Source organism: Lagopus muta, chromosome 6, assembly GCF_023343835.1.
Source record: "Lagopus muta isolate bLagMut1 chromosome 6, bLagMut1 primary, whole genome shotgun sequence".
NCBI lineage: Eukaryota > Metazoa > Chordata > Aves > Galliformes > Phasianidae > Lagopus > Lagopus muta.
This window is the reverse complement of record NC_064438.1, coordinates 48426664-48440234: the sequence shown is the minus strand read 5'-3', so window position 1 is coordinate 48440234 and position 13571 is coordinate 48426664. Positions and strand designations below refer to the sequence as shown.

At 45.4% G+C, this 13571-nt stretch overlaps 1 protein-coding gene across 7 annotated transcripts; it reads right to left on the bottom strand.

Moving 5' to 3' along the window:
- Positions 1–2170: 2170 nt before the first annotated feature.
- SLC25A47 (solute carrier family 25 member 47) lies at positions 2171–13571 on the bottom strand. Of its 7 annotated transcripts, none has more exons than XM_048947807.1 (6): positions 12636–12898; positions 8148–8191; positions 7805–7876; positions 7365–7547; positions 6120–6381; positions 2171–5258 (listed from the first exon to the last, which is right to left on the bottom strand). In XM_048947807.1, exons 1-6 carry the CDS (start codon positions 12733–12735, stop codon positions 4972–4974), a joined length of 948 nt encoding a protein of 315 aa, XP_048803764.1. In that variant the 5' UTR covers positions 12736–12898; the 3' UTR covers positions 2171–4971. The 7 variants fall into 7 exon arrangements, with proteins under 7 accessions (XP_048803764.1, XP_048803765.1, XP_048803768.1 ...); XM_048947808.1 differs by lacking the exon at positions 12636–12898 and adding an exon at positions 9502–12619 and having other exon boundaries at positions 2176–5258; XM_048947811.1 differs by lacking the exon at positions 12636–12898 and adding an exon at positions 13497–13571 and having other exon boundaries at positions 2219–5258; positions 7365–7467.

Sequence of the window (13571 nt, the reverse complement as noted above, 5' to 3'; positions counted from 1 at the left end):
AGAAGAAGAAAACCAGCCTGATTTTCTTACTGCCTTCCTTTTTGAGCTGTCAAAAAGTTGCAGAAATTTCACTCCTGTTTTTGCATCTGTTCAACTGGTCTCACTGCCTCTGAAGGCTATTGTTGAGTTATAAACTTCCTTGATATTCTCAGGTGGAAGATATTAGAGAAATGCAAATTTTAGTTTCAAGTTATGAAAAATATTACATGTTGGATCATACAGTGAATACAAATTTCCTCCTGGACACAGGGGTACTTGTAGTGCTGTCTGTCCTGTTTTACTGCACTAGGCAGTTTAAAGATGTACTTTCTCACCAAAATACACTTTGTTAAAAAACTTCATGCAATATTTCATTTTTCCTTACTTAAAAAGAACTCTGATGTCTTTGCTGGGATTGATGGGAAAAAAATCATGATTCACTAATTTGATTTAGTATGTCTAATTCCAAACACGCAGTCAGATCTGTCTTCTATTTATACAGAAAAGGCAGTTGCTGGCCCAGACGTGGCCTTATCTAAGTCAAATAAAATTACCTTTGATAACACTGGTGGGTATTGATATACGGTATTTGCAAATCATTTAAAACATAAGGAAGGCAATGTAATGGGGTGTGAAATATTTAAACCTTAACAGTTTTGTTGTGTGGGTCAGAAAAAAAAAAAAAAAAAGAAAAAAAGAAAAAGAAAAAAAAACCAGCACCCACCTGTTGTCTATGAACCTTTGAAGTCAGCTGGTGGCACTTGAGTTAAAGGAGAAGCTACAAGGGTAAAAGTTCTTACTGGCTTTAAGCCACCTTGCATCAGCCTGGTAGCACATTTGTACTATTTGCTCTGCCTGGAGCTTCTCCCTTCCCACCTGTAGTAGTTCTGTAACACCACATAAACATCCTTTCCAGTAGTGACCTGCATTTCTGAGATGTAAATGCATGCGTGCCAAGCTGGGTACGAAGTAACCCTGTTTTTGTTATATTTATGCAAGGGACTGAAGGAAGAGCAAAGCAAGCTTAGTCTTAGAATCCCCATAGAATGGCTTAGGTTGGAAGGGGCCTTAAAGATCATCCAGTTCCAACCCCCTGCTGCAGGCTGTATGCCACCCACCGGATAAGGCTGTCCCATACCCATCCTACACAGCATTGAATGCCTCCAGAGACACTACCCACTTCTCTGGGCAGGCTGTGCCAGTGCTACGCTCCCTCTGAATAAAGAATTTCCATCTAATATTTAACTTAAATCTCCCTATTTCCCCTTGTCCTATAGTGATAGGACATCTGCCCATGTAAAAAGTCAGTCTTTCTCCTTCTTGTGAGCTCCTGATTTGCACATTTCAAATATGAGCTGAAAAGCAATGTTTGGCTTTTATCCTATTTTTACAGTTTATGTAACCTGGTACCACTAATCTAATGTGTCATAGACTTTAATGTATTCAAGTAAACATTTACCAGCCACTTCCTCTCCATAACCCTGGGCATTGTATCTTAACACGGACAAGTGTTTAACAGTCAGTAGAAACACTATTTATTTTTTCTTTAAAGCAGTGTAGCAATTCATAGGAAAAGCAAATAGGTTCTTGTAGATGTTAGTAAATAAACTAATTTATATTTGCAGTAGACTTCAATGACGACCTTCCTGTTCCTGTCATCTGCTCTTCTCCATCTTTAAACTATACACAAAACGTAAGACTTGATGAATTTTAAAGGGCTTTTTACAAACTTGTAATGCAACTTGCTTCTTGAAAATGTTACGTGCAGATCTGTCCTTCAAGATGTATTTCGCTAACCAAAAATGTAGTTATTCAGAGAGGGGAAATGTGCTGTAGAAGAAACAGCAAAGTGTTCTAACTAAGCACATGGATTAGTTTTCTAGCACAGCAGTTAAAATCTTATTCCAAAGTTTTAGAAGAGAAAATGACTGCAAAATTAATTTAATACTTGTTTACCGAGCAAGCACCTCACTCACATACCCTCATGGGTACTTACAAAATGTGCTTCTGAAATGACACAGTTTCTCAGTCTTGGTAAATGCTTAAATCTGGTGTAATTATAATTAACATCTCAGAGACATTTAAAGGTTAAGACAAGGCAGTCCTCAAACGTATGGGTGAAAAGTTATCAGTCAATGTTGATTATGCTTTCCTCAACTTGTTCATATTTTGTTTATCTCACTATAATTAAAAAAAAAACGCAGTGGAAAGTCTATCCAACTTGTTTTGCTTTTTGAATTTATTTAACTTTTAAAAGGCTTCATTTACACTTCCTCTGTTGTTTAGTCATCACAAGGAGTCGATCGCTGTTTTGATGTCCAGTGCCTTACAAACAGTGAAATAAAGTGCCTTATAACCCCATTCATCTGGTCTGAACAAGTAAACTCCAGATTGCTGCCAGAGCAAGGTAATAAGGGTCAGTCCTCCAAAGATTAACAGGTTGCAAGCAAGACTGAGCGTTGAATTTCCTTATATAGCAGCCAGCTCGGAAATAGAGAGAGGTCAATATGACCTATTAGAGCAATGTTTCCACAGGTCTGACATAAAATACTTAAATGTGACTCTACCATTACAGTTGCCAAGGAATACAAGTTGTGAATAGCTTTACACTGCTCTGCCAGTCACAAAGAGGCACGCTGAAACCTACCTGGATATTCTTAAGCATCGTGAGAAAAAAAGAAAAAGAAAAAAAAAAACCAGGAACTATCAATGACATGAAAGCAGAATGTGCCTTCTAAAGAAAGTTTTCTTTATTCAAGGCCAGCCAGCAAGTTTGTTTCTGAAAGAAATTGTCTCTGCAGGGAGCTATATGGTGTCTTCATTCTGCTGGCCTTCAGATAGATAATGTATCAGAAGAAATAGTTCTGTGATTATCAGAGCAGCAAATACAGAAGCTGAAGATCAAGGCAATACAAAGTAATCAGAAAACAGAGCAGCCAAGTTCTGAAACGTACAAGGCAAACAACTTGTTGCATATGGAGTTAAGTACACAATATAAACACTATGTCACATCATTAAAGAAAAGCTGGTTCTTATTTACATGCCTAGGTTTCCAGTACTCACACATTCAGTACCTTTGCCTGGTGGCTAATTCACCTTGATATAAATTGCTATGAGTTCTTGTTTTAAAGGCTGTCAGATCATCAGTCAAACCCTGGGTACATTGGGTTTGTCTTCTTTTTTTCCATAAGGGGTTGTAGCACACTACACAGTGCAAGCAGTTAGATTCTTGAAATAAATTGATAAGATCTGTAAGATAAAACTTACCTCTCATGTAGTATTTATCTGTTCAGGCCCCAGGAGAACCTAGTTTTTACAATGCTGAGTACCTAGAAGAGGCTCACTGTTCTCAACTCCTCTCACTGGCTTCCACAGCTGTGCCCACTAATTTTCTAATCCAGCTGTAATTCGTGGTTCTTGAAACAAGCTGTGTATAAGTTATGGCCACCACAAAGACGCTTTTAGTCATATGAATGCTTTAAGCTACTGGAGAAAGTTGGGATACTGTTGATTAGAGTTTATTTTCAAGCCTTGGGCTGACCACAGACAGTATCAACACTACCTAATAATAAATGGTTGTTTTGCTTGACACAGAGCTATGTATTTTGCTGTCTGTTCACAGGATGTAATGCTTGAGAAGGTCAGCTGAGAATAATTTTCTATAAAAGAATTTGATTTCAGAAAACACTCCGCCAGGGCTGGGATGAGTTAGTACCCTACCGGGGCAGGCCTCAGCCAGATGCATCCCTCATAGAGAGGTGAGAAGCCTCTTAGCATTTGTCTTAAGAGAAATTCCAAATCTTGAGGACTTAATTAAATCTTCTGTTGTGAGCACTTTCAAACCAAAGGAGGTTTGGCGCTGATGCCCTAAAGGTCTACGTGTGGGTCACAGGTTACTGAGGCCGTATGCACTTTGGGATAGAATCAGATTCCGTGCCGGATCTTTCAATCCCCCCCATGCTCTGCACCTGTCTAGTGTCTTAAAGCTGCTATTGGATCACGTGAGAGATTAACAGACTCGTGAGAAACAAAAATTCTGGGAGCTGTTTGATAGCATGGCCATGATGCAGTTTAAAAAACAAGCTGAATGTTTAGGTTTCAGGAGGATAGTTCTGGAATTTCTTACTAGTTTCTCTCTGAAAGAAATCACCTTTATTCTTTCCTAGTAGCATCTGAAATTTCTTAACTTGTCCTTCTAGTACAAGATTAATTCTTCCCTGACCAGGGTGTGTGCCAAGTCCTGTGTGCTACAAAATAACTGTATGTGTAGCCAAGTCTATGCTACGAACTTATAAAAGGGGACCAGAAGGAAGAAATCACATGGTTTATGGGAATTGATGCCTGTTTTCACTTTCACTGAGGCCACTGAATGATTGTGTGAGTAGACTATGTCTGCCACTCCTTAAAAAAACAACTGGAAAAGAAAGAGATTCATATTTCAGCCTCTACTGAAGGGATGTCACTGTAGAGTACTTGGGCAGAATTACACCTGGGAGTGAGCAGCCTGCCTGCTCAGGCTGGAGACACACATATGGAGAGTGCTCAGTGGATACCTTGCAGCTCTACATATAAAAATAATGTGTTGTATAGTGTTATATTGCACACAAAACCCTTGATTCCTGCCTCAGTAGTGAAGGTTTTGGTTTGTTTTTCTGTGCTAGTGGAGAACAAAATTAAACCTTTACCAAATTCTCAAATTAGACCAGCAGTTTTTTGGAGCATAAATATTGCACACATTTGAGTGGCCTAAGCAGTGGCTACAGTCAAAATACATTAATAAGGTAAAAGAGAGGTTGTACACAAGTTTGTACACAAGGTTGTACACAACCTCCCTGATGAGTGTGTAATCATGTGAGAGCCATTGGTCAACAGGTGCTGTGCTGAAGTGCCCCTGCTTCATGTGCTGCCCACCAGTGGAGAGCTCAGTGCATGTCTATGTTGGGCTACAAAACCAAACTGAACAAAACACGCTTCTTGCTAGAGCTGCATCTGCTATTTTTTGTTTGTGAAATGCTCTGTAAACCTCAGCACAGCTTCATATGTGACAAACACCACCATGTTCACAGGAAAGGCGCGGATGCAGTTCAAACCCAGGCCTTTGAACAGCACTTTGATCCCCTCCTTTCTGATGCTTTCTCTCGCGCAGTGGATGAGGCCTTTGTATTTGTGCTGTCCCGACTCGTCCACCTGCATCCGCGACTTGAGGACGTCCATGGGGGTAGCCAGACCCCAGGCCAGCACTCCAGCAGAGCCCCCAGAGAGCAGCACGACCAGGAGACCTGCAGAGAGAGAGCAGTGTGATCAGCCTTGCATGTGCCAACAGCTCAAAATGATTCTCCCCAGACACTCATTTAACTGTTTTCAAATCTCATACTGCAGTTGGAGGGACAGGAGAGGGAAGAAGGAGCTGTGGGGCCATGCATGCTGTGCACAGGGCTAGTCTTCACTAGGACCCTCCCTACATATCCTACCATGCTGCCATCCTGGTTGGACAGGCTGCAGATCCCCCCACTTGTTTTTATCCTCATGTTTTCCAGTGGTTACTTTGCTTGACTCCTGCAGCTCTGTGTTTCCAGTGGTCTCACACTGACAAGGCACTTGATCTCATAGCACGCTCCTTTTTGCATCCTTCATACAGGCTGTGCAGGTCAGAACCCACCTCAGCATCACACAAACCAGATGCAACGTAGCCCAACAGCATTCACCCACTTCAGCCAGATCTACTTATTTTTATAACTCTCAGAATTCTGCTTTTTTGGTAAACATCACTTATTCAGGCTTTTCTCAAAGTGGGTATTTGCTTTTTAGAGCCAAATCACAACAGAGGAACTTGTCTCTTTCTATTATTCACCTGAACTTTATTTTCAAGCTCCAGACTGGCCTGAGCAGTGCCTTATGATGGCTCATGGGAGGTTTGTCCATGTTTCATCTCCACCTACATATCTCATTTCAGCACTGAGGGGATGTTGTACCCATGTGCTAGGTACCTGAGGGTGCTGTGAACATCCTTCTGCAGGGAGAGAAGTTGCTGAGGGACGAGGTCAGACGCTCAAAGTTCAGCTCCTATTGATGCAGCAACCTGAGTACATCATTTCCCAAAATAAGCCCTTTTTGTATGTCAGATGCTTTCCAGTACCTACCTGGTTTGTTTTTCCCAGCTGGTGTGAGCCAGTCACAGAGAGAAGAGTATGTCAGGAAATATATTGCAGAAGAGGAGCAATCCCTCCACAGCAATGCAGAGCAGCCTTTGTAGAGACCCCCAAAGCCTTCCTCCTTGGCGATCACCTTCAGACAGTGCAGAGACCCTCGGTACTTGGGTTGGGAGGATGTGACAGAGGAATGGGGGTTCCTCTGGGTCTGCATCCGAACTTTAGCTACCTCACTGGGTGTCATAAGCACAACCTGAAAAATTAGAGGAAGAAGCTTAAATCTTCTCATCTGAACTGCACGTTGGATTCCCTCTCCTGCCTGACCCTTCAAATTACATTTCCCACTTTTCAGGTAGTATTATTTGTTACTTGAAGCCAGCAAGCTGCATCTTCCTTCGCTCTGTCCATGCTAAATTGCCCCAGGAGATTAGCTGCTACACTGTGCAGGTTGCATGGAGAGGCAGAAACCCACAGAGGATGTTAGCTAGCTGGGAAACCAGATGGGCACAGCAAGGAGATGTGCTCAGCTCTCTGATGTAGCAATACATCAGGGTTCTTTTGTACATCTGTATTTGAAACTAGGGCCATAACTATCAGAAAACAGCCTGCGCTAAGTAGAGTCACCACCTGCTAGGAAACACCCACCAACCTGCCATCTGGGCTGCCTGTAAGAGGATTGCCTCCAACCGCCTGTGACTGTATGTGTTTCTGACACAGGGCACTGGGGTTGGAGTGTCTGCAGATGCTCACAGACACCGCAAGCACCCATCTGCCTATGGGAAACAGCTCCTAAGTACCCCACACCACATCACTATCAGTCACGGGCATTGATTCCTCCAGGTGCCAACTGCTCCAGCCTTTGGGAGTTGCAGGAAAGGAGATGCCTTTCTGTCCTCTTTAAAACCTTTTATTCAGGAATGAAATACACACAGGCAGCCCTCAGAGTCCAGCTGGGTCTTTCAGCCCTTTGCCCCTGCCAAAACACCAGCCTACGCTTTGCACACCAGCTTACGTCTTTTTTTACGTAAATCTACAATTAGAGCTACTTGGAAATTTTGCTTCCCAGGTTGTTTTTCTTCCTTTTTGTTTTGCTTTCTTTTGCCAAGGTTGCAGGGCAGGACCTCACAAGAAAATAAACCTTCCTTCCGCTGAGCGCTTAACAGAAAACATCAGTGTTTTCCCAGCCCCACATGCCCCAACAAGTCCTCCTGTTGTGCTTTCCACTTTGCTGCCTACCCGCACAGCACCAGCAGCACTTCCAGCCAGAGAAACATCCAGCCCCGATGGCTTGGCATCAGCTGTGCCATACCGCAGCTTGCAGATGTTACAAAGGAAGTTTCTGTATGTGCCGAATGAAACAGAGGAGATCAGCGACACTGTGAAGACTGATGCTGACACACCTTTGTAAAATCCCAAAACCTGATTGAAAACAGAGAAGATTTTAAGAGGGAGTGGTGTGAGAAAGTTCAAAAACACTGTCCACATATGGCTGAGCCTAAACTTACTGCCGTCCTAAAGATGATTGGCAAAGTTAAATCCCATTCTAATTATTCTCCCAAGCAATGCTTGTATTCAACTGCAACTTGTCCTCCACAGATCGACCGCAGCAGCACTGCTCCTCTGAAACACAAAGCCATCCACAACCCCTGCCAGTGGCTCTAATGAGAGGTACCTACTCTTTCTGTCCTGTATGTTTCTTGAATGCAGTGCCAAATGCCATTGTAATGCCCCTCGGTCTGAATCCTCACCTAAAAACACAGGAGCAACTTAGAAATGCAGACATCACACTTAAAAGCCATCAACAAATGCTGCAGCAGCAAAGCAGCTAATCAGCCATAAGGAAGCATCCCCCAAAATGTTACCATTATCTTTAAGAGAAGTACACAAATAAAATGAAATACATTGATGTGACAAAGCTGGAAGCTTTCAGTCACTGGATTAGTTTTCTAACGGTAGAAAAACACGACATGACCCATTTGTGTTCAGACTGTGGTCAAGAAGTAAAGTTCCAACAGCTACCTTCACTGTGTCCAGCGGATACCCCACTGCTGTGCTTAGGCCACCTGAAACAGAAAGGTTTTTGGAGACAGTTACCAACACACATCACAGCAGGCTGTTCTGCAGGAGGTCATGAGGGGAACTGCAGAAAAATGCAACTGCTGAACCTGTCTGCTCTTGGCAGCATATCACTCTCCAGCTCCACTGTCTGAGCCAACAATGACAGCAAAACTCAAAGATTTGTCTGAACACATAGCATGCTAAGAGGAGGAATGTGAGCATTGACATAAGCAATTACACTATGGTTTGAGGCAGGGCTGGAAAAACATAGAGCCTTGGGACAAGGGAAGGTACATGCATGCACCAGCCCTGGGATTCAGTGCAGCCCTGCTGGAAAGGGCAAGATGGAATGCACAGAGATGTGCTGTCTCTGTTCCCACTCTCAGCTCAGACAAGAGCATCCTCCTTGTGCACCAGACAATTTGTACACTGCAAAAACAGAGTAAGGATCAAAGGTCTGGAGGCTGGGGAGGAGAGAGCCTTGTGCGAGGGCCAACAGGGCAAGATGAAGGCACAGAGGGGGATTAGCTCTAAGCTGCGTGCCCAGCAGCATGCCTGCACGCAGCAGCATTTCCAGCATGCTGGGGGAATTTGTCAGCCCTACATCAGCACCCAGCTCATCTCAAGACCTTAAAATAGCCACTGGGATTGGAAATACATTAATCCTATCAGACAAAGTGACTGCCTTTATACAGAGAGTGAAAGTGTATCAACATGGACACAGCAATAAGGTGCTCAGCCCCCCTACTCTCTGCATCACTGCCACAGGAGAGAATAGGGAGGTGAGCTGCTAAATTCTTCCTGGTATAGCAGTGCCACATGGCTGGAGATCAAGCCAGGTGCAGTGGAACTTCACCTCTAAGAGTCATTTGCACCAGTGCTGTTTGAGCCCATCAGGGTAGGCACAGGTGGTGCATAGCTGAAAATGGCCACTCATTGACTGCTGCTTAAAAAAAATACTAGTTGCTGTGGGCATTTCACATTCCACAGGATGCATTCATGTGCAATTGTACAGCTGCTTGGAAGCTCTGAGAAGCTTTGCTACATTTTGAGAAAAAGCAGCAGCTGCTGGTGGGAGTCTCCAGGAGGCAATCCTGAAGTCCACAGCTCAGATGAAAATAATTAACCATTCCCAGCTTGCAGGCAAATGAGGACTCTGCAAAAATCTGTCTGCACCCAGAAAAACTACAATAAAGATTAAAAAATGGGCAAAGAAGCGACTTTCCTTATTTCCAATCCAAAACAAGAGTAGGTTGGAAGGGAGAGGGGAAGCGTGCAGGCAGCATGACCCAGCAGGAAGAGTGCACCAGGTCACCTGGGGCCACCTGTCCAGTTGGCAGCAGGCAGCAGCCACAGGTTGTCCCATGCCGATTTCCCATTGCATCTCATTCTGAAGGGCTCCTGCTGACCTTGGCTCCAGTATCAATCAAGTGCCTCCACCTGGGAGGGAGCACAAATGTAAATGATTCACCACGCTGGTGATGCGAGCTCTCAATACCCTTAAGCAACCACGAAGCACCTAATGAGCACAAGCGCTCTGGGCAGTCGGGGTTTCAGTGCTGAGGAGCTCAGCCAAGTCTGCCAAAGGGTGAGGAAGAAGGGCTCTACACAGTGCCACAGGATATTAATAGCTTGCGACAAAGATAGACTGACCCACACATGCACTGTCCGCATGGCAAAACTGATCAAGGCCAGATATGTACAGCATGCATACAGGGAAAGGGGTCCTATGGGGTTCCTGCTGGGTCACACTGCACTGGCTGTGGGGAAATGAGATGATAAAACCAGAAGAATGCTCTTCATTGGGTTGCAGGGAGCCATTTGTCACACCTTTATTTGAGCGGTTCTCAGGGACTGTGCAGCAACTGCAGAACCCCTGACATGAACACACCCCAAAACTAGATCCCTCACCCTATCATAATCAGGCCACATTCACCAAGAAATTAAAATAAGGAGAGGTGCTGGCAGGAGGATCACAGCAGTGGCATTGGCACAGAGCAAATGGCAGCCCTTTGGAGCTTTCCTGCCTGCAACAGGCCCAGCTGTGACACTTAGGGAGCAAGAGGGAGCCTGGACTACATGTTGGATCTACAGAGAATGACTTCAAAAGGCCTTTACTCTGTAAAGAGCTGGGAACATAAGAGCTGCCCCACACTCCAGACAAGCTGAACTTCTTCCTGTAATGTGAGCCTGCCCATGGCCAGCAGAGCTGCTTTAGCTGTACGGCCAAGGAGACAGCACGTTCCCTCCATGTTCCCTAGACAGGTTATTTTGTCTACCCCTGGGCTGCATGTGACCAGTGTGTAACCTTGCAAATGGGACGCAGGAAGATTGGATGTGACCCAGGCCTGGCTGCTCTGCCATCATTGCAGGGCAGTGCCAGGTGACTCAGCTGCCCTTTCCCAAATCTCTGCACCCAGGACAAGATATAAGTCATCCACACATCATCAGTAGCCCTAGGTATCAATATGCACCATGTGCTGCTGCAGCAGCATGGCTAGGAAACACACACAGGATCATAGGAAAATCCAGGCTAGAAGGAACCTAGTCCAACCTCCTGCTGAAAGCTCAGTCAGCTTTATCAGTCAGGAAGGACATCCTGATGAGCTGCTATTCAGTGGTTATTGAAAGTCCTGCACCTGTGTCAGAACAATCCCACGTAAAAATGCAAGCAGCTCTGAGGACTTGGGGATGTCAGTTGAGAAATTTGATGCAAGCCAGCAGTGCACACTTGCAGCCCAGAAAGCCAACCATACCCTGGGCTGCATCAACAAAGCAGTGGCCAGCAGGGAGAGCGAGATGACTGTCCCCTTCCGCTCTGCCCTTGCAAGTCTCCAGTGGGTGTACTGCATCCAGACCTGGGGCCCGTAGCACAAGAAAGATTTGGAGCTAATGGAGCAGGTCCAGAAGAGGACAAGAAGATGATCAGAGGGACGGAGTACCTTTCTTGTGAAGAAAAGCTGAGGCAGTTGGGCTTATCTAGCTTGGAGAAGAGAAAGCTCCAAGGAGACCGCACCCCAGCCTTACTCTATACTTAAGGGAAGCTTATAAACAGGAGGGATGTCAACTTCTTACACAGGTAGATAGTGACACGACAAGGAGAATGGCTTTAAACTAAAAGAGGGGAGATTTAGATGTTCGGTGCAAATTTTTCACAGAGTGGTGAGTCACTGGCACAGCCTGCCCAGAGAAGTTGTGGACACCCCATCCCTGGAAGTGCTCAAGGCCAGTTTGGATGGGACCCTGGGTAACCTGATTTGCTGGGTGGCAATCACCCCACGACAGGAGGCTGGAACTGGATGGGCTTTGAGGTCCCTTCCAACCCAATCCATCCTGTGGTTCTATTATGATTGTCTCACCTCTTGAGTTGTTTGACACCCTTCATCAGTTTGCAGTCTCCTTGGGAGAGCAAAAAACTGCTTCAGTTTTAACAAGGACAAGCCATGAGGCACACTGAGCACTAACAACATCCCATTCTCACAGGAAAGGCGTTCTAGCCCTGGAAGCTGTCCCATATAAGGCGACAGAAGTTGGCAAGTGAATAACGCAGGAAGGCTACTCGGAAACTGAGTTTTCAACTCTAAATTCCTTTGCAAAAGAAGTTTATCCCTAAGTGGCTGGTTCCTCTACAACTGTACCAACAAAAGCAAAGATCCCAAAGGGAACACAGCCATCACTGACTCCCTGAGCTGAGTCCAGCCACTAACAGCACCTATTAGAGGACATTTGATTCATCTTTCTGGGATGAATATTCCTCTATCGGCACCAGCACAAGACTCACAACACCACTGCATGCCCTGATCAGCAAGGAAAGAGGAGAAGGATGAGCTGGACTGCTGCTGGGATACAAACCTGGCCCTATCTGTGACAGTTCAGTGATGAGCAAATGAAGGCAGTAGAGTGAAACTGTCATGGCCCCTCCCAGGAAATGCACACTGGTGCCAGCATCACGCTGCCCTAATTCAGCAGATCCAACATAAAGGTCTGGGCTGCACTTTCCAGCCACCAACAGGACTACTCCGCCTGTGACCACTCCAAGCCTGTTGATATTCAACACTGGTATATCTGACAGGCACACATTTCAGGAGAGAAATGAGACCAGCGCCTGTGCTTTGCTGTTTAAAACAAAACTAGGTTTGAGGAGTACATGCTCTAAAAATGTCTCAAATTAAATCACGATTTTCTCCTTTCTCTCTTCCTTTTTTTTTTTTTTTTTTTTTTTAAGTATGGCTAACCTACTTTTTCATCTCCTGCACAGAAATAACCCCGCAGCTGTCAATACCTCTCACCCACGATCGTGCACATGCCATTCACACAGCCCCTCCTCACTGCCACAAAGCCATGAGCTGTGTCCTCAGCCCCCCCGCATCCTCAGCCTCCCGTGTCCTCAGTGCCCAGAACCAGGACTCCATCAGCCGTGCCAGGATTTGCTGCCCAGGCAGTACTCACTGTTTTGTATCTCCAAAAGGCATATTGCATTTGATCTCTGGTTTTCTCCTACTGAAATAAAAACACAGGAGATCGCAGACCTCAGATAACCAAATTTCATCACGGTGGTCTCTGCCCTGGTGATGTTATCTGCTTATTAAAGAAGACACCGTTACCGAGAAACACCAGTGGGCAAAATCCCATCTCTACCACCGCAACCTGCCTGCTAGCTTAGCAACAAGGAAACACAGCTACCTGATTCCAACAAAAAGCACCGCTTTATTTCTTTACCTCCAATGGCCCCCGCAATGAAATCCATCCGGACTGAGTCTGCTGCCTCAATGACCCCAACAAGCGTTAGGGAGGCGGTAGAAGGAAAGATGCCGGCTCTGCTTTACTAGAGCCCCGCGGAGAGCCAGCGTGATCTGCAATATGAATCACCTTCCTGTCTTCTCCTGCCTCAAGGGATTGTGAGCCTCGTGGATACTTGATGAATTTGTACACTGGAGGCAGTAACAGAGAGGCTGGATCTGTTCCAAGTACACGGTGAATAAGTAATCCCCCGTAGCCCTGCAACGCTGCGCCAGAGCCCTTCTGCCTGGAAAATCACAAGGGGTGGTGCTTGCGGGGTAAGGCTGCCTGCAAAAGGGCCATTTCCCGCAGCTCTCATTAACCCCAGCAGTCAGCCTTGCACTTGCTGTGCACCGCAGAGAAGCAGCACAGTGGCTGTCTTTGCAATGCGTGCCTCAGCCGTGCCTCCCCTCCCTCCGGAAAGGGCAGATTACCTTCGCACCAAGAAATTCCTCCCCGAGGCATTCCCCTTAGCTTTCCTATGCACACAACAGATCGTGAAGCCTTACCCACATCCCCTTAAATAATTACCTGCTCATCGTCTATGCACACATCCAGAAATAAATGCCAGAACATGGGAAGCTTCCTTTTCAGATCACAGGGCAG